The sequence below is a fragment of the Nipponia nippon genome, unplaced genomic scaffold, assembly GCF_047370975.1.
Source record: "Nipponia nippon isolate SJK-2023a ecotype South Korea unplaced genomic scaffold, ASM4737097v1 scaffold_4, whole genome shotgun sequence".
In the NCBI taxonomy this organism is placed as follows: domain Eukaryota; kingdom Metazoa; phylum Chordata; class Aves; order Pelecaniformes; family Threskiornithidae; genus Nipponia; species Nipponia nippon.
Genome location: NW_028262358.1, coordinates 46055927 through 46074039, shown reverse-complemented (window position 1 = coordinate 46074039; position 18113 = coordinate 46055927). Strand labels below are relative to the sequence as shown.

Genomic DNA, 18113 nt, shown 5'->3' with positions numbered 1-18113 from the left:
GAAGGTGCTGTCTCGAAGAATAAGTGAATAGGGCAAAGAAGCACTTGTGACTTACTTGCCATAAGGTACATTCCTGGCTGAAGGCACTGCTGCGTAATAGAAATTTTTATACTCATCCATCCAGACTTCTGCTGCCCTGCGTGTATTTCTAGGGACAATCATATGAAACACATAGGTTATATTTTCTCTAGCTGCAATTAAACCATGTAATTTATCCTTGGGTTTATTTTAATCCTTCCTAGTACTACATAGTCAGCTGCCTCAAGCCAGGCAGAAGATTCCCTATTAAAAGACCCAAGTAATAGAAAACTGTTAGAGAGTAACATAACTGAAATCGATGCATTAAAAATGAAATTTGTTTTTTCCACACTCATCACTGCTTCAGGTTTTCAGCCAGAATTTAATACAATACAATAAAATTAAATAAATACAACAAAATTTTTGGAGTTCCTTCTGCAGACTTCATGGAAATTGTTTGGTGTTGGTTTGGTTTTTTTGTTTTTTTTTTTGTTTGGTTGGTTGGGGGTTTTTTGTTGGTTTTTGTTTGTTTGTTTGTTTTTTTTCTTTTTCTTTTTACAAAAAGTAACTTGACAGAAGCCAAATTCAGTGAGTGTTCACCTGGATAAGCAAGCTAGTTGGAAACATAAAAATCTCAACAATTGGCAATATTTAATAATGTCTTTTGCCTTTCTGAAAACAGACATGCTAACTTAGGCAAGACGTATTTTCAGTCTTCACCCTATTCCTACCAAAAGAGCAAACTTCCAAAAAGACATAAGCTGTTATTTAAGGCTATGAACAAAGCAAGTCTGCTATAGCTGAGGTAACAGAGGAGAACGAGTAATTAGAAAATATTTTTAATGCTTTAAAATTCAAGAGAGATTAATTATTGGAATAAATATGAAAAACACTAACCCAAATTCTTTACTTCTAATCAAGCACATCTCTAACTAAAATTCCTGTATTTATGTAACTGGTGTCTTTAAATCTCCTTTTGGACTGCAAGAGGGTAATGTCTTTTTCCATCGCCTGGCTTCCATGTAAAACTCATTTAACTTCTATTGTTTGTAATTTTATGCTTAGAAAATTAAGTCTTATTTCACTTGCAGCTGCCACGCTCTGAAGCTTATTTTACATTTGGCAGCAAGTTCATCTAAAGCAACTGGAGTAAACTCAAGTCAGCCAGTAACGGCTTTAATATGATTTTTCCAATTCAAAATACAAAAAATAGTCAGGATAGTGAGTTCTTCTTGCAGGTCCCTGAGAAGGAAGGACGTGAGGAAGAAAAAAAAGTCACAAGACAGACCTCAGTCATTTTTTGTTTGAGGACTGATTTTTCCTTGCAGATTCCTGTAAACTTCTTGTAAGCAAAATCCCATTCACTCCAGATTAGAGAGCTATTTCAGCTTATCCTCACCTGCAGTCTCTCAGGCCTGTGTGAGTGTCAGCCAGGCACTCAGCACCGGCCCCTGCTGCTTGCTCAGCCATCAGCTTGGCTGCCCGCAGGCCAAACAGATTTTGGTGGTGGGAGAAGAATTTGGTTTGCCAGGGTTTAGTTACTCCAAAGGCACTTTCAAGGCCAGAACGCATGCCTGCATCACACTTCCCCGTGCTCAGGGATGAACAGTTCAGGCTTAGCACGACACAAATATAGGAACTGTGTAGATGCTGAGAACTGCCTAAACTAACAAGACCCCCAAAGAAGGCAGGGTACTGAGAAACACAGCGTAGGGTGCACTCCGCACTTAACGCGGAGCCACAGTTCATGAAACCTAGCCCTGAGTGATCAGAGGTAGCCTTCCATGGAGCAGACTGCCATCTGCAAGGTTTACTAGCTCATCTGAAGCGGTGTATTAAGGCAGCGCATACTGGTCTGACTAACCCTACCAGACACAAGCTGTATCGGCCCACACCACACAGCCAGGATGTGGTCTCCCCTCTCATGAAATAGGACGCCCAGTCTCTCATCCAGAATCCCCAATTTGTTTTGGCTGCCAAAAGGCAGTGCATACTGACTAGTCAGCTAAAAACAGGACGTTTACCCAGAGCACTCCAGAACAAATGGCGTGCAGTCAAGGGACAGATGATGGTATAAGCTATCAGGTCCCAGCTGCAACACCAGCACAGATTCCATGCACCAAGTTCCTTGGCACCATGGTCCTACACATAATACCTGTATTACGAAGGTATCCCATTACCTTAGGTTTCTCATTCTCTCATTGCTAAAATTGATTTTAAGGCATTGTTATATTGGTTTGATACACAAGAAAGCTGACTGAGGAGGAAACCTTCAAATATATAGCCGCTTGTCAACCCTGCTTTTAAAGTGATATGTAACTTTTCTAGGTCAATTAAAAAAATAATTCCAATGAAACAAAGAATTTTAAGGACATTTCAGAGTTTGGGACAGCTGGACAGCTAAGGACAAAGGTAATACACCACTTGCAGAGAAAGGTAGATCTGGAAAGGGATGTAAGTACCCAAGACGCTAGTTTGCAAGCTTCAGCTGTCCTCACCATTCAACTACATGTGGGATCTCTTTTCAAAGTCATTTTGAAGACAAATGACTGGAAAACACAACGTGACTTTAAAAAAAACCCTGTCATAGTAATTGTCAGGACATTTGAGTGACCAAATCACAATGACAATTTGACTTCACAACAAATTCCAAAAGCTTTAACCCCAGTACAAACGCAGAATCTTCAGCCCCCGCTAATATGATGCATTTCTGATGTCTGCTGTATCCTTCCATGCGTACAGCCACACCCTTTTCCTACTTTTTAGTTGAGCTATGCTGAAGTACCTATTTAACGTCACAAGGAGAGCAGCATCTTGGCAACAGCCCACAGATAGAAAAGCTGCAGAGGAGGGGAAAAACTGCACAATTTATATATTTATTTTTATTAACCTACTCCTTGTTACGACATTGTCATTTTAAAACCTACCATGAAACTAAAACAGTTGCATCCTAAGCCTACATAATACAGTTTAACTGGTAGATCCTTCTACCCTCCTGATGCACGCTATAAATACTGAATAGAGATGTGATGTATTAAGAGAGGATATTTCATTACTAGCTTTTGTTTTCCCTTAAGTACTATTATTCATTTTTCACTGTAGAATAAAATTAAGATCTCAAAGAATAGGGGACCAGAAAAATCCCTGCTATAACTACTGGAAGAAACAGGACAGCAACTTTATTTCAGCAGACTATTAAATTCATTAGAGTCATCTTGGTGGCATAACCAGCATGGAAGAGAAGAATTAAACCCCTAAGGAGGTTCCTCAATCTAAGGTGAAACACAAGTCGAAATATATCAGCAGCTTAGAACATTCTTACAAATATAAGCCCATCTGTGCTCTGTTTTGCTTCATGTTAAACAGAGATTGGGCTCCATATCCCTTCAAGGATAAACAATTTTATTTGCAGCTCTTAACTTACAGAACTTTTAGCTGAGACATGTTTCTTCAGCCCCCCGAGCATCAAGCCCAATTCTCTAAATCAAAAACCTACAGTGATTCTTCAGCTACAACTGATAGAGCCTTGGTCAAAACATCTGCCACACACTCATGCAATACCTTCATCCACATTACTTAAAAAACACTATGCACCTGAATCAGAATTGCTATTCTCATTCTACAGAGGAGAAACTGAGGAAATAGCTCAGTATTTCAGCTACCACCGTATACTGAATCAACAGCAAAATTAACAGGCATATTAATCTAAGCCCTTAATACTGCAGTTTCTTAGGTCTATAGAAAAAGCATTTTTAAACATAGCACAGGAAAGGCAAATATGATATAGAATGAAGTTGCCAACAGACTGGCACAAATGCCAGAATCAGTCTACATAATCACTTGTATATCACATACCAATCACGTATTAACAAAAAGCAAGCGAAGCATATTCATAACATAAGTGTATTCTGGCTCTTAGTGAATGATGAAACTGTTTCTATAAAATGAAGATTTATGAGATAGTTCAGAAAATAAAGCCTTCTTTAAAACCAAATAAACACAAAGTTCTTGAAATTGATAGAATGCCAGGCTAAGCATTTCCTTCTTTTCCAGATTCCCAGGCTGTGTCTACTACAAGTTTTCCTTTTTCAGCTCTCAGGTTCTTCTCTCAATCTGTGTATTTGCCTCAAAGTCATTAATTTCCTTTTAATTAATATTTTTCCACGCTAGATAATATTGCAAATATTTCTAAAGGAAGGATCCTTAAAATGAAGTTACTGCCACCCGCTGATCATCTGAAGAAATCCAAAACATTGCTACTTAGCTGAAGACTTGACTCAGCAGTTACCTTGCAAACACGGTACCACTCCCACCAGGAAAAGTGTAAGGATGTTGTTTGCGGAATACGTGACCCACTCTGCTGCAAGGGATGATTTCTAGGCTCCCACCGCATTGCCAAACTCGGAATGAGATCTCTGAAATAAAAAGATGAAAGACCAACATCACAACATACTGTAATTTTGTAGTATACTATTTACAGAGAAGGGGTTTATTGACTATTGCTGAGAAGGTCAATAAGATAGTTTTCTGAGAAATGCCAATGTAAACAAAGGCATATCTGAGCATTTATTATTCTCCAAGCTCTAGAGAAATAATCATATTAACTTGGAAGCAAAACTCTGTCTTCTCTTATCTGAGGTTACCAGCATTCCCCAAATTCATAAACCATGCTGCAATTTGTCAGAATAAGTTAGGCCTATATATACCATTATTGTGCTTTACCTAAAGGGTAAGCAACAGTTGATACACTTAACAGATAAATTAATGATCTAGCTTATAATAAATTTTTTTCAGCTAAAGATGGAATAACACAGTGGACAAAATCAAGTCATGACAAAACAATCAGCAGATTCAAGCTGCTAGCTTACTATAGCAGATAACCAAATGCTCCCAAACACTGGCCAAGGAAGGAGTTACACGAAGTCAATCTTGATTTGAAGACAGACTGAATAAAGATGCAACTTCTGTAAACTGAAGGTTATGGACAGCACACTTCTAAGCCAATCTAGTGAGCTGACCCAGCTAGTGAGGACAAGAAGGTCTAGAAATATTTATACACCTTTCTCAACCTAGACCTTTGACAGCAGAAGTCACCTAGTGCTGGCAGAGAACTTTTCCTCATTCATTCCAAATAAGTGCAGTAAGAAGGGTGCTTCCAGTAGCACTGTTTCAATTTTGATGATTCCTCATTTAGTCCAGCAGCTGCTACCAGTTATTGAGTGCTACCCTCAGTTTCAAGCCTCTTCATAATCATTCAGTACCTTTCCACAGATTTAAAAAAAAGGCAGCTCTAATTTAAAGTCAGTGTCTATCTTTTGACTTACACTAAGTGCCATTCCTTCCCCCAGAAGCCTTCCTCCCACATACACAAAATAAGTCCTAAAAATATCATTACTTCAAAAATTAAATTTGGAAAAAAAAAAAAAACAAAACCAAACCCCAAACGGTAGAGAGCATGTCATCTTGATGGTCTGTCCAGAGAAAAAGGAAAGAAAAAAAAAAAGAAAGAAAAAAAAAAAGTGCTGTGATTTCAACTGTTGACAGTGCAAGTTAACTGCCTTTTTTCTGAATGGTCTTTGCTTTTACCAGGATCATTTCCTATTTGTTTTACTTCAGTGATAAATTCTGTTGTATCGGGGCCAATTAGGCATATTCATGAATCCTAGACAGTCCACATAGTCCAACCTACAGACAGATCATCCTCCACAAATATTGACAATATTGTCTTTGCCAGTAGCTTACAGTCTTTATTTTCCAGTTGAATTAACGTGGGACAATAGGCAAAAGTAATTTTTAAAGCAACTGACATTCTCTCTGTACATTTTTCACAGCACTTACTTCAGTTTTATACCTCTTATTTTGAGCTTAGAATGAAAAAAAAAAAAAAGAGAATCACAGTAAATGACTGGTCACTGCTTCTATTAAACAAATTAGTAATAAAAGCACTTCTATGATTCTACCAGAATAAATTACACCGAGATAGAAGGCTTTCCCATATCTAGCTCAAATTATGAAAGCAAAGGAGTAACAGTTGTCTTGTACCACTTTGAAGCACTATTTATGGAGTTTTGCTAGAAAGTTCATACAGTTATTAGCCCAACATGAGGGGATGCTGCACTCAGTGAGGACAGCCTAGTGAAAGAAGACAGGAGATCTGATCAAAGATAAAGGCTTTTGCATTAGACAAGCAAGTGCAGACTAAACGCTCAAAATCTAATACTAGACTTATTTAAGTATTAGGAAATACACGCCTCTGAAATGAGGTAAAGTGAGATTCTGGTTAAAAATAAAGTTCAATGCAGTGTCTTTTTTTTTTTTTTTTTTTTTTTTAAATTATTCATTTGAAGGTTTAATCCAAAAAGTCACTGTCATCTATTGAATGTATGTAGGCATTGAAAAAAGTATTTTTGTTTTAGAAGTAATTTAGAAATATCTTGTGTCAACTTTTTTCATTATCCATAGCTTCCTCTACTGTGTACATTAATTTGATTCATTCTCCCTCCATAAATTCCCAGAAATGTAAACCTACATGTACACTTTCCAGCACCTTAGATTCTGAAGAATCTCAAAAAAAGTGAAAATGATGAAAAATAGCTCTACGGGAAAGACAGCAAAGGACTAGTAAATAGGGAGACGCAAACTAATTCTTATTTGCGCCTACATGGCTTCTAAAGCCTGCATGGATTTTTTTTAAAGAAAAAGGAATGTACAGCAACTAAAACTTAAAGAAACCCCATAAACTCCCTTATGACATCTTTTTTGCCATACTCAAATAGTGGGAGAAGAAATTTTACTCTTGTAACAATTTCAGTGGATACAGTTTTTCATTAAAAAGGCATAAACAGCATGTCAAACATTCTTCAATTGCATGAGATTATGTTACACCTCTTAATAACAGATTTGCTCTTTTTATTGCAGTGTGTCATCGATATAGAAGACAGGGAATGTCTTACTCACTCCCTGATTTTAGCAAAATTACTAAGAAAAGCCTAGGTTGTCAAATTAGACCCAAACCTTCTAATGGCCCATCCAGTTCTCCAGTGTACTCCAATCCTCCTATGCTTATCAAAAAGCATTGTAAAGATTCTGAGAATTAGAGTTTACGAATTCAAGACAAGACTGAACAAACTTTGATCCACATTTTGTACAGCAAGCATGTGTTATCAGTCATATAAAGCAACAATCTGAAAATGCACTGTATCTTCATGATAGGAGCTGTCTCTTGGCTAATTTAGGCAAAATATTGCAGGCCCATCTTGAAATTTGTAAAGTTGAGACCATACTAATAAGTGAACAAAATCTCATATAACAGCTGCTCTGTACATGCTCGAAGGAAAAATACTGAATTTTATAAAGCATAAATATAATGTATACAATTATTTTGCAAGTCCATCTAGCAGGTTATTTGCATTTAACATCAAGCTGCTGATCCAGAGATATGCTCGAGAGTAGAGGTGCCTGACGAGCGTGCATGTTGAATTTTAAACTGCACATCACAGATTTCCAGTATCTGGTGCATGTGTCATTTATTGCCAATTAAATCATAAGCCACGTGATTTTTACTCATCTTCAGTTAATCTGGCAGCTATGAACAAATCGTGAGCTGTCTGCTGTAGTGACTGACTTTGCCTTTTCAGGGAGCAGAGCAAAGGCACCCCAAAGTCTCCATCTCCTCCTTCCCACGGAGAAGCAGGAACAGAATGCAGCAGGAGCAACATGAACAGCTTTTTGCATGCAGTCTTCTCACCTTGAGTAAGGAGCTGTTACTTGTGCCCTTTGCTGCTATCAAGGCCTCAATTATCAAAGCATAAAAGCAGCTGATAAATTTTCAGAAAAAACTCGGTCGCTCAAGTACATGCTTGCAGCTAATCAAATATTTAAGTGCTCTAGTGGCAAGAGAGGTTTTCAGAGTGAATGCAAGTATTGCCGTAGTAAGTTTATCCAATGACTTTCCACGACATTTAAAAAATGAAAAATTATGATATTCATATTAATACAATTTAGCAATATACAGCCAAAATAGTAAGAAAACAGAAACACAGAAAGTAATTGTTCAAAGCACATAAGACATTTCTTCGAGTATTGCATAGGAAGGTCAGAGACTGGACTGTAAGGATGCCTCTTCCAGCCTTTAAGTTCCTTACAAGAATGTTAAACATTTGGTTACCATGTCTCCATACTTAGTGTGCTGTATACAGCAGACATTTCCTTGTAGGTCAAGCATATGCTCAATGCATATGCATATTTCAGTAACTCAAAATACCCATGGGTTTTTACAAGTTCAAGGTATTTTAGGATTTTGCAGCTAGCACGTGCAGTAGAGAAGTTTCTATCCTTAGAACTGGTCCTAACACACACAACATCGCCACAAAGGATGAGGAGAGGGCTGAGGTACTTAATGCCTTCTTTGCCTCGGTCTTTAATAGTCAGACTGGTCATCCTCGGGGTTTTCAGGCCCCTGAGCTGGAGTGGAGATAGGATGCAGAGTGAAGCCCCAGTTGCCGAAGAAGTGGCAGTCACTGACCTGCTCCTCCACCTGGATGCTCACAAGTCCATGGGGCCAGACGGGATCCACCCGAGGATACTGAGGGAGCTGGCAGAGGAGCTTACCAAGCCACTCTCCATCATTGATCAGCAATCCTGGTCAACCGGGGAGGTCCCAGACGACCAGAAGTTAGCAAATCTGACACCCCTCTACAAGAAGGGTCGGAAGGAGGATCCAGGGAACTACGGGCCTGTCAGCCTGACCTCGGTGCCAGGGAAGGTCGTGGAGCAGATCATCTTGAGTGCCATTACGCAGCACATGTGGGACAGTCAGGGGATCAGGCCCAGCCAGCACGGGTTTATGAAAGGGAGGTCCTGCTTCACTAACCTGGTCTCCTTCTATGACAAGGTAACCCACTTAGTGGATGAGGGGAAGGCTGTGGATGTTGTCTACCTGGACCTTAGTAAGGCCTTTGACAAAGTCTCCCACAGCATTCTCCTGGAGAAGCTGGCTGCGCACAGCTTGGATAAGAGCACTCTGCGCTGGGTTAAAAACTGGCTGGACGGCCGAGCCCAGAGAGTGGTGGTGAATGGAGTCAAATCCAGTTGGCGGCCAGGCACGAGTGGTGTTCCCCAGGGCTCGGTGTTGGGGCTGTCCTGTTCAATATCTTCACTGATGATCTGGATGAGGGGATTGAGTGCACCCTCAGTAAGTCTGCAGATGACACCAAGTTGGGTGGAAGTGTCGATCTGCTGGAGGGTAGGAAGGCCCTGCAGAGGGACCTGGACAGGCTGGATCGTTGGGCCAGGGCCAGCTGTATGAGGTTCAACAAGGCTCAGTGCCGGGTCCTGCACTTCAGTCACAACAACCCCATGCAGCGCTACAGGCTAGGGGAGGAGTGGCTGGAGAGCTGCCTGGCTGAAAAGGACCCTGGGGGTGTTGGTCAACAGCCAGCTGAATATGAGCCAGCAGTGTGCTCAGGTGGCCAAGAAGGGCAATGGCATCCTGGCTTGTATCAGGAATAATGTGACCAGCAGGACTAGGGAAGTGATCATCCCCCTGTACTCGGCACTGGTGAGGCCGCACCTCGAGTACTGCGTTCAGTTTTGGGCCCCTCACTACAAGAAGGACATCGAGGCGCTGGAGCGTGTCCAGAGGAGGGCAACGAAGCTGGTGAAGGGTCTAGAGCACAAGTCTTAGGAGGAGCGGCTGAGGGACCTGGGATTGTTTAGCCTGGAGAAAAGGAGGCTGAGGGGAGACCTTATTGCTCTCTACAACTACCTGAAAGGAGGTTGTAGTGAGGTGGGGGGTCGGTCTCTTCTCCCAAGTAACAAGGGATAGGACAGGAGGAAACGGCCTCAAGCTGCGCCAGGGGAGGTTTAGGTTAGACATTAGGAAAAACTTCTTCACCGAAAGGGCAGTCAGGCATTGGAACAGGCTGCCCAGGGAAGTGGTTGAGTCTCCATCCCTGGAGGTATTTAAAAGATGTATAGACATGGTGCTTAGGGACATGGTTTAGCGGTGGACTTGGCAGTGCTAGGTTAACGGTTGGACTCAATGATCTTAAGGGTCTTTTCAAACCTTAACGATTCTATGATTCTATGACAGAATGTCTGAGATGCAGCTCTACCCTAAAAAACTAAACTGATGACAGAATGGAAGTCTTGAGAAGTTGTAGAGTTCTGCTCCTCCCAAATCTTTTTGTTTTAATACAAGTACACAGGTCTTAACTGGATAAAAAAAAAAAAACTTTGTACAATACTGGAAAGCAAAGAGAAATTACAGAAAAAATGCCTTCTCAACCATAATTATCTCATAGTACTAAAGTAGGGGTATACAAATTGAAAAACTCACTAAGTTTAGATGCCAGGCAGTATAGTATTATTAATGTTAAGAAATGGATTATTCTTCAGTCAGCTAAGTTTTAATTGATTTCTTAAGATGTACGTAAGAACGTTAAACTCTAACTCCCGTGTTCTACTTTTCACTATTAAATTTCAGCAACATCTTAAAATATGCCTTAAATTGCCAGCATTTAAACATTATTGTATTTTAATCAATAATTTTAGATGAGGATGTGACTTTCAAACAAGATAGCATTTTTGAAAGTAATTTCCTGTCTACATCCTGTAATTTTTTATTTTATCAGCCAACTTCTATTACAAAAAAAATTTCACTGCTTAGTGACCAAATACTTTTATTCTCTCATATTTAACATATAATTCCTACCTTGTTTTAATTCTTTCAATGAAATAAGCCTTTCGGATTTTGCCAATAATGCATGTGAAGTTTTAACGCTAGTTTTAATCCTCTGCACAAAATCAGGAAAACCGTGACTCCATTGCAGTAAAGGCAATGATGAAACCTGCTTTCTTTCAAGACTGATCTGAAGGTAAGTAATATACATACCTAAGTTTTCTCCACCCCAAACATCCATCATCATGTCATACTTCCCTAGTTCTTCAAAATAGGATTTGTCCATCACAAATAACCCACCAGCTATCATGGGTGTCCTAAACAGACAAGAAAAAAAGTAAGTTAAATACTTACAGAACCATGAACTGGGAGGTAACTATTATTTTCACCTCAAGGTTAATCCCTCCTTGAAAAAATTTACAATGCTTTTGAATGCAACTAATTTTGCAACTATCACTTCAAATGTTGTCTGCACACATTTCTATGGCATATATAGTGCTATGACCACCTTCTAAGACAGTTTCCAAATCTCCATTTGGCTCACAACTTCCTTATTTAAAGGGTGGCAATTTGTGCCAGCGATAAAACATTAAAACTGATGCTGTAGTTTTAGCCCTCAAAACATACCAAGTTGAAACAAAGCGACATCTACTTTTTGTTAAGGGTAAATAATCCTCCAGTGTACTTCAAAGTATTTTTTAAAATACAATTTATTTCTGAGAATCTCATAATGCTACCTAAATATGAGTGAAGTTTCAATATTAATGAAAGCCATCGTAAAGATCCCCTTTCAGACTCAGAGAAGATGATTTCTGATTTTTTGTGGTTGCAAACTACAATCTATTAGAGGGAAAAGTGGTGGTACAGACATACTTTATGGGAGCAACTGGATTTCCTTGCCGTGCTCTTCTTTGCTCTGGTGTCATGTAATCCCACTTGAACACCAGGTTCCAATCAAAGCCTTCGAGAAGAAAATATTAGAGTAGGATGTTAGAAAGTCTGTGATCATCATTCAACTTGTAGTAACATAAAGTTGACTGAAAACACTGGGAACTGTAATTTAAATTAAAAATTTAAACTTGTACAAACTTCTGGGTAGAAAACAAACAAGCAGGAGTCCAGATGAAAGGTAAAGAAGTTAACAAGACAATAAAAAAAGTAATCTCAAATACAAAATAACTTTGATTTCTCTTGTTGCCATCTATTACACAAAGTAAGAAACCCAGTCAACAAGTGACAAAGCAAAAGCTTTCTATATGAATCTAACGTCTCATATCCTTACATCAAATAGAACATCATACGAAGATCTTCCAGCCATTACAAACGCTCCCAACAGTCTTAACTGCACAATTGCCTTTCGACTCTTATCAAACAATCACATGTTTACATACAGGTCACAACAGGTTATGTAGCTCCCACTTATTAACATTCATTTAACTTCCTCCTTTCCTACCGCATGCTTCTAAGTGCATCACTTTTTAAACCCGAGGCAAGCGCTAGAGTGCCAAAATCTTACTTCCCGTATGTGTGTACGTATATGTGTGTGCACACAGCAACAGCTGGTCTGGTCCCTTCGTGATTTAAGCACAGAAGCACATAAACACCACTAGAACAGACAAGACCAATAGGTCACCTACAGCAGCTTTCTGCCTGACGACTGTTTGAACTACCATCTTCAGGCAATGATACACAGCTGGTGAAAGACAAACGTCCTATAGGAAACACTTTCATAACAGTTTTTTGAGCTGCGTTATGCCCATAAGCATGAACATCTATTAAAAAATGACACAAGGTTCATAGCCCTCTCCCAGTACACCTAGCAAATCAGCCTTATACAGACTGCCTGCTGCCAAATGCATTTAGATCCTATGAGGTCATGTAATGAATGATTTCCAGATTTCTGGTGCACAGATGTCAATAGTTCTCTTTCTCCAGCATAAAGATAAAGCAATTACTTTGTGGGGAAGTGGGGAAAAAAGCTACGGTAAACAGACAACTATTACAGTCCTACAAACTGTCTGTCTGCATCCATAAATGTGCACAGTAATGATGGATGTGGAGAGCTGAAAACTAAACAGTTTTCATTTTAACTCACAAGATATTTATCACACACACAATACAGAAATTATCCTGAACAGTCTTTACAGCATGCATGCCAACTCCTTCTCTCCACGCATTTCATTGCGTTGCACTGTAAAAATGAAAGACCGTCTAACTACTCCAAAACTCCAAGTAGCAAACCAGTAAAATGACTGCGATCTATAGTACTGCAAAGCCTCCAGCATAAAAAGTAGAATGAGCTCCAGTATTTCCACACAGTTAAAAAGTCGCATTTCATCATATGTACCCAGCAAAATTAGTTGCATCTGGGAGAAATTGAAAAAACCTACTGTTCTCCGGCAGAAGCGGTAGAGATAGAGTTACATATACTCCAGTGAACACAAGGGGTCTCTTTTGGAACACAGCACTCTGTTACAAACTCAGAACAAGTGTATAAATTGTCTACCCATAAAAACTGGTTTTACGTCTCCATTTTCACTGACTCTGGGAAAAATCTGCACTCAATGAGATAATATCAGTAATTCTGTAAAAGGAGTATTTTTAAGCACAAGTGCATATCCAGTATGAAATTCTATCCAGTGTAAACTGCATTATAGGCATACTCTAAATTATTAGATCTCAGTTAACTACAGTTTATTCCAGTAATTAAAGTGTTTCTCAGGGTGGCATAAACACTTTTGCAAATCCCCTCTCAAAAAAAAATTTGTAACATGAAGTGCATGGATTTAGGAGTGGCCAGACTTGGGAATTATTTCGGCCCTGTCCGCTTTAAAAAGTTCGTAGCATTTGCTAAGTTGCTTGTCTTGGGTGATTAAGTCCTTTCAAAACAGACCAGGCACAAATGCTGTCCCAGCTGTCTCAACTCTCCATGCTTCAGCCGCACAGATACTGTATCTAAGGTTGAAAGCATAGTTTGGTTTCCCCATCTTTAGACTTGGCCCCAGTGAAAGTGTCCTGTGATGCCAAATGCTGTAGTGCCTCTAACATGGTAATCTGTCCTCTGGGAAGTGAAAGGAAATATATTATTCATGTTTCAACAGACCCCCAAATAGCTTTAAACACTGGTACGTGCAAAATTTCTATTGTTAATGTTAAAAATGACAGCTTCTCACTCCTTAGTCCAGAAGTACAGAAACTCCACGCACTTTAAAGAATCTGTTTCTATTGTGTATAGGGAGAGAAAATAAGCACTAAAAAGTAAAAAAAAAAATTAAAAAAATTGGGAAACAAAGATGAAGAATGAAAAGCAGTAGCAAGTGAAATGATCTCTCAATCTTCTCCCACTTCACTTGGGAAGAATTAAAGAGCATGAACCCCGCAGGAACCAATCGAAGGTTTCAATGAAAGAATTCCTCCTCCTACTGCAGACAACAATAAAAGCCACATAATGGTATAGAGATTTCCATACTCGAGGCACAATGAATAGATTGGGTAAAAGCCTTCAGGTTTTAATAAAGCTGGCACACAGATAATAGCACACAGCTATACATTAGCATACCGTGAATATATGCACGGTAGGTGTTATTTCAGAACACTAATTAAAAGGACATAGAACCTCTCACCTCCAGATCACTCACTGGAAATTGAAGCATATGTGACATTTTGCAAATATTGCTTTTATTTTAGTTTACTGGAACAACACTTGGTGGCCAGTCAGAGACTAGTAACTGACAGAACGGGCTCGAAATTGGTTTTTCCTTCCTCACTCAAGAAAGTCCATTCACAAAATGCTGAAACACTGTGGGAACAGCACTGCGTAATTTCTACATTGTGGCTCATCTTTTATCTTTGTGCAGACAGTTTGGTTTCCAGGGTTGTGGGAACATTTAAAAAAAAAAAAAAAAAGGGAGGGGAAGAGGGGGGGCAGAGAACAGCTATTTTAAATGCTAGATTCTTGCTTACAGTTAAAAAAGTTTTCAAAACTTGTAATGAGTAAGGAATTTAGTGTGTGGTTGCCCTCCTCACTTTGGAAAATGAGGGGGAAGGATTTTTTTTTTTTATTATATATATATTTTTTTTGAGGGCTTCACAAGTCTTTTTACTATTTGCTGTCAACAGTTTACACTAGCTAGACACAGTGAACCTGTAGTACTTCTAAACTCAATTCAACAGGAAATTTCGTAACTGTAAAGGTATAAACACTACAAATTTTCAAGGTCACATGTTATTCTCTTCACAATCATAGATCATGGCTAACAGAAACATTTATTTTTTAAACACATTCCAAAGCTTTCTGCTTATTCAGAAGAGTTTATTTTTTTAAGCAAACCAGCATCTTGAAAAAAACTCATAGGCACCGCATTGCTGATGGGCTTCTAAGCTAGAGAGCAATTAAAGCCTGTCTTACCTAAAAAGAGAATCATAAGCTCTGGCCATAAGCTGCTTCTGACACATTCACACAATCCTACAAACATTGGAGTGAGTACTGCACATTGCAGCAAAAACTTATAGGAATTAGTATAATAAAGATGAACTGTTTTAGAGCAGGAGACAAGGCCAATTAAAATCCAAGCCTAGAAACAACTGAACTATAGAACTTAAACTAGATGTATGAAAGGGAAGAACAGGATGTTAACTGCCCATTCCACAACTGCAGTGATTATGAGCTTTGATTCTTGATGCTTTTTTTTTTTTTTAATTTTATTCCAGTACAGGTACATACCGCCTTTTAAATCAGCTGACGCCCCCACGTACTGGAAGTTGTCCATATTAATTACATCAATAATAGGAGACACAACTCTGGTCTTGTCCTAAAATAAATATTAGAAAGTAATATTGAAATAATGAAATCAATATATAAAGATTCAGGCATGATGAGATGTTGAACAGTTCAGCAGGATTTCATTAGCACATCTCCCCCAGCTTTCCCCCTATTTCAACTTACGGCTCTGAATAGCCAGTGCCGTGAATAGCATTGCTCAGCACTGCTTCAGAAAGCAGAAAACACACTATGTAGCTGGGAATCCTTTTTCTACTCTAGGCTACTTATATTCAAGTAATCCCTCTCTTCTGACTTGCTCTTGAAGAAGGCAGCAAACTTGTAGTTCTAAAGGCAGTCGAGCAAACAGGACTTCCATTCTTACTTTTAAAACGAGCTCAAAAGAAAAAGAAGAATCCAGGCAATTCATATTTTCCACAGCAAATTTCTAGCCACGCAGTGTACTACAGTCTTATCTTTAAGGAACACTTCGGCCTTCCTGCAATCAGGAAAGTCTTAGGCTAATGCTAACCCATTTCACACTAGAAGAATCACACTTCACAATCAGATACTTAGATAGGAAAGAAAACCTAAAAACACCTCAGACTAATGAATGCTATTAATCTCCAGCAGCCAAGATTCCAGTGGTACAGATACCACATTCCTCTGTCCGACTATGGGCTCATATACTACTCTGAGTAATATTAATAACCTTAGCTGATGTGTTTGTCAAAATAGTTTTTAAGAAAAAACAAAAATCTTTCCAACAACTCCACATTCATCATCCAATAGGATCACAAGACATCAGTACTCTAAAAAAAGACTCATCTAATATTAGAAACACAGTACCATGGTTAAGCCAGTTTGTCTCCGTGAAGTAAGTACTTCTTGGGGAAGGGAAAAAAAAAAAAAAAAACACAAAACAAAAAACACCACCACACACACAAAAAGAACAAAAACAAAAAACAACTCAAGAAACAACCCGGTTACATTTACACACTGAAGCATAACTTCTACAGCAGTTTGACTGAACACTTTGCTTGAGTTCAAGATAGAACTTTGAGCTCCACGATTTAGCATCGTTCAGAGAGCACAGATAACTTCAGAAGAGTGTATCACCAAATCTGTGAATATAAAAAGTGTTTTGAATAAACAGGAGATATTTTGGTAACTCTGTTATAGAGAAATGGTTCTCATGGTTAAAAAGAAATCCAACCTAAACATCTCCATTTTAAGAATTTATTTCATAAGTATGTCTTCAAACAACAATACATATCTTCTAAAGAGCAGTTCAGCAATGCATCCCCCCTTGCTAATCAGTATTATACAGAGCAGATCAGAGCCAAACTATGGTATGTATGAAAATAGTTTGAGCTCATAATAAGACTTAAAAGCAACTCTAAGTCAAATGCTTTGCTCGGTCCAATAAGGACATTAAACACCCGTTTTCATTTATTGAATCTTAACTATTCAATCTGTGCTGGTTTTAATAAGCCCCAATTACATAGTTGGCATTTACTAGGTCGTTCTGCCTGAGTGAGGAAAAGGTCACTTTAACTTCCGTATCAGTCAAAAGGAGAACCCAAGTTGTGTCTTCAGCTAAAAGCTGAAGGCTCATTACCGATTTCTATGTTCCTTTTAAGTATCACTGCAGCTATACCACCTGGGCCAAATATCTGCCTTTATGAGGGATGTAGTGTAATACCTAATCAGGTCTGCTACTATTAGTTAGCGTAGTCTAAAGCAAACTAGAAACAGACAAAAAAGACCAGCCTGTCCTGTTCTCCCATCGAGCACATCTTTAGCTCCTATTTCTGTTCGCTGTAGCCCCAAGTCCACGTTTGTAATGCCAAGCTTAGTTTTGCCAACGGTGTTGTACTTGGGAGGCAATTATGATTTACTGCACCTTAACTGCAAAATACTACTTGTGTTTGTGTGCTCTGCTACACCACTAAAGCACTTCAGGTGCACCCATTACTTTATTTTAGGCATTCTATATACAGTGATAGAATCAGAGAACTCCTTTATTTAAAGACTGATGAGACAGAAGATGTCATGCCTATCAAGTTATTCACTATACACCCATCAGCATGAAATGCAAAAATGAAACTACCCTTCCTTTCTTTCTCCTTCTTTCCTTAGCTGAAACTGAGACAGCTTATAGAATAGAATCATAGAATCATGGAGACTGGAAAAGACCTTTAAAGATCATCAAGTCCAACCGTTAACCTAGTACTGCCAAATCAACCACCAAACCATGTCCCTAAGCACCACGTCTACCTGTCTTTTAAATACCTCCAGGGGTGGTGACTCAACCACTTCCCTGGGCAGCCTGCTCCAATGCTTAACCACCCCTACAGTGAAGAAATTTTTCCTAATACCCAATCTAACCCTCCCCTGGTGCAGCTTGAGGCCATTTCCTCTTGTCTTATCACTTGTTACTTGGGAAAAGAGACCAACATCTATGCCCATCTCTAAAAACCTTTTCTGACAAAAATTTGCATTTTCTCAAACGGTTCTACTCGGCTCGGTGGAACCTGGTGGTAAAAGTTGCTCAAGCTATCAGGTGTCACGTTAGGCAGAGCTTCAGTTCAGCTTCAAATTATCTCCACTCCACCATGCTGAATAAGCAGGCAGCATGTTGTCTGTACACAT

At 39.1% G+C, this 18113-nt stretch overlaps 1 protein-coding gene across 2 annotated transcripts in view; it reads right to left on the bottom strand.

The window, feature by feature from the left end:
* Window positions 1-18113, bottom strand: part of GALNT2 (polypeptide N-acetylgalactosaminyltransferase 2) — a 105152-nt gene that overhangs the window by 9894 nt on the left and 77145 nt on the right. For both annotated transcript variants that reach the window (XM_087776619.1, XM_087776620.1), the window contains exons 8-12: window positions 15423-15510; window positions 11573-11660; window positions 10913-11016; window positions 4307-4433; window positions 56-148 (exon numbers count right to left, since the gene is read on the bottom strand). In XM_087776619.1, the coding sequence (XP_087632745.1) occupies window positions 56-148; window positions 4307-4433; window positions 10913-11016; window positions 11573-11660; window positions 15423-15510 (500 nt within the window). The remainder of the gene's footprint in view (window positions 1-55; window positions 149-4306; window positions 4434-10912; window positions 11017-11572; window positions 11661-15422; window positions 15511-18113) is intronic.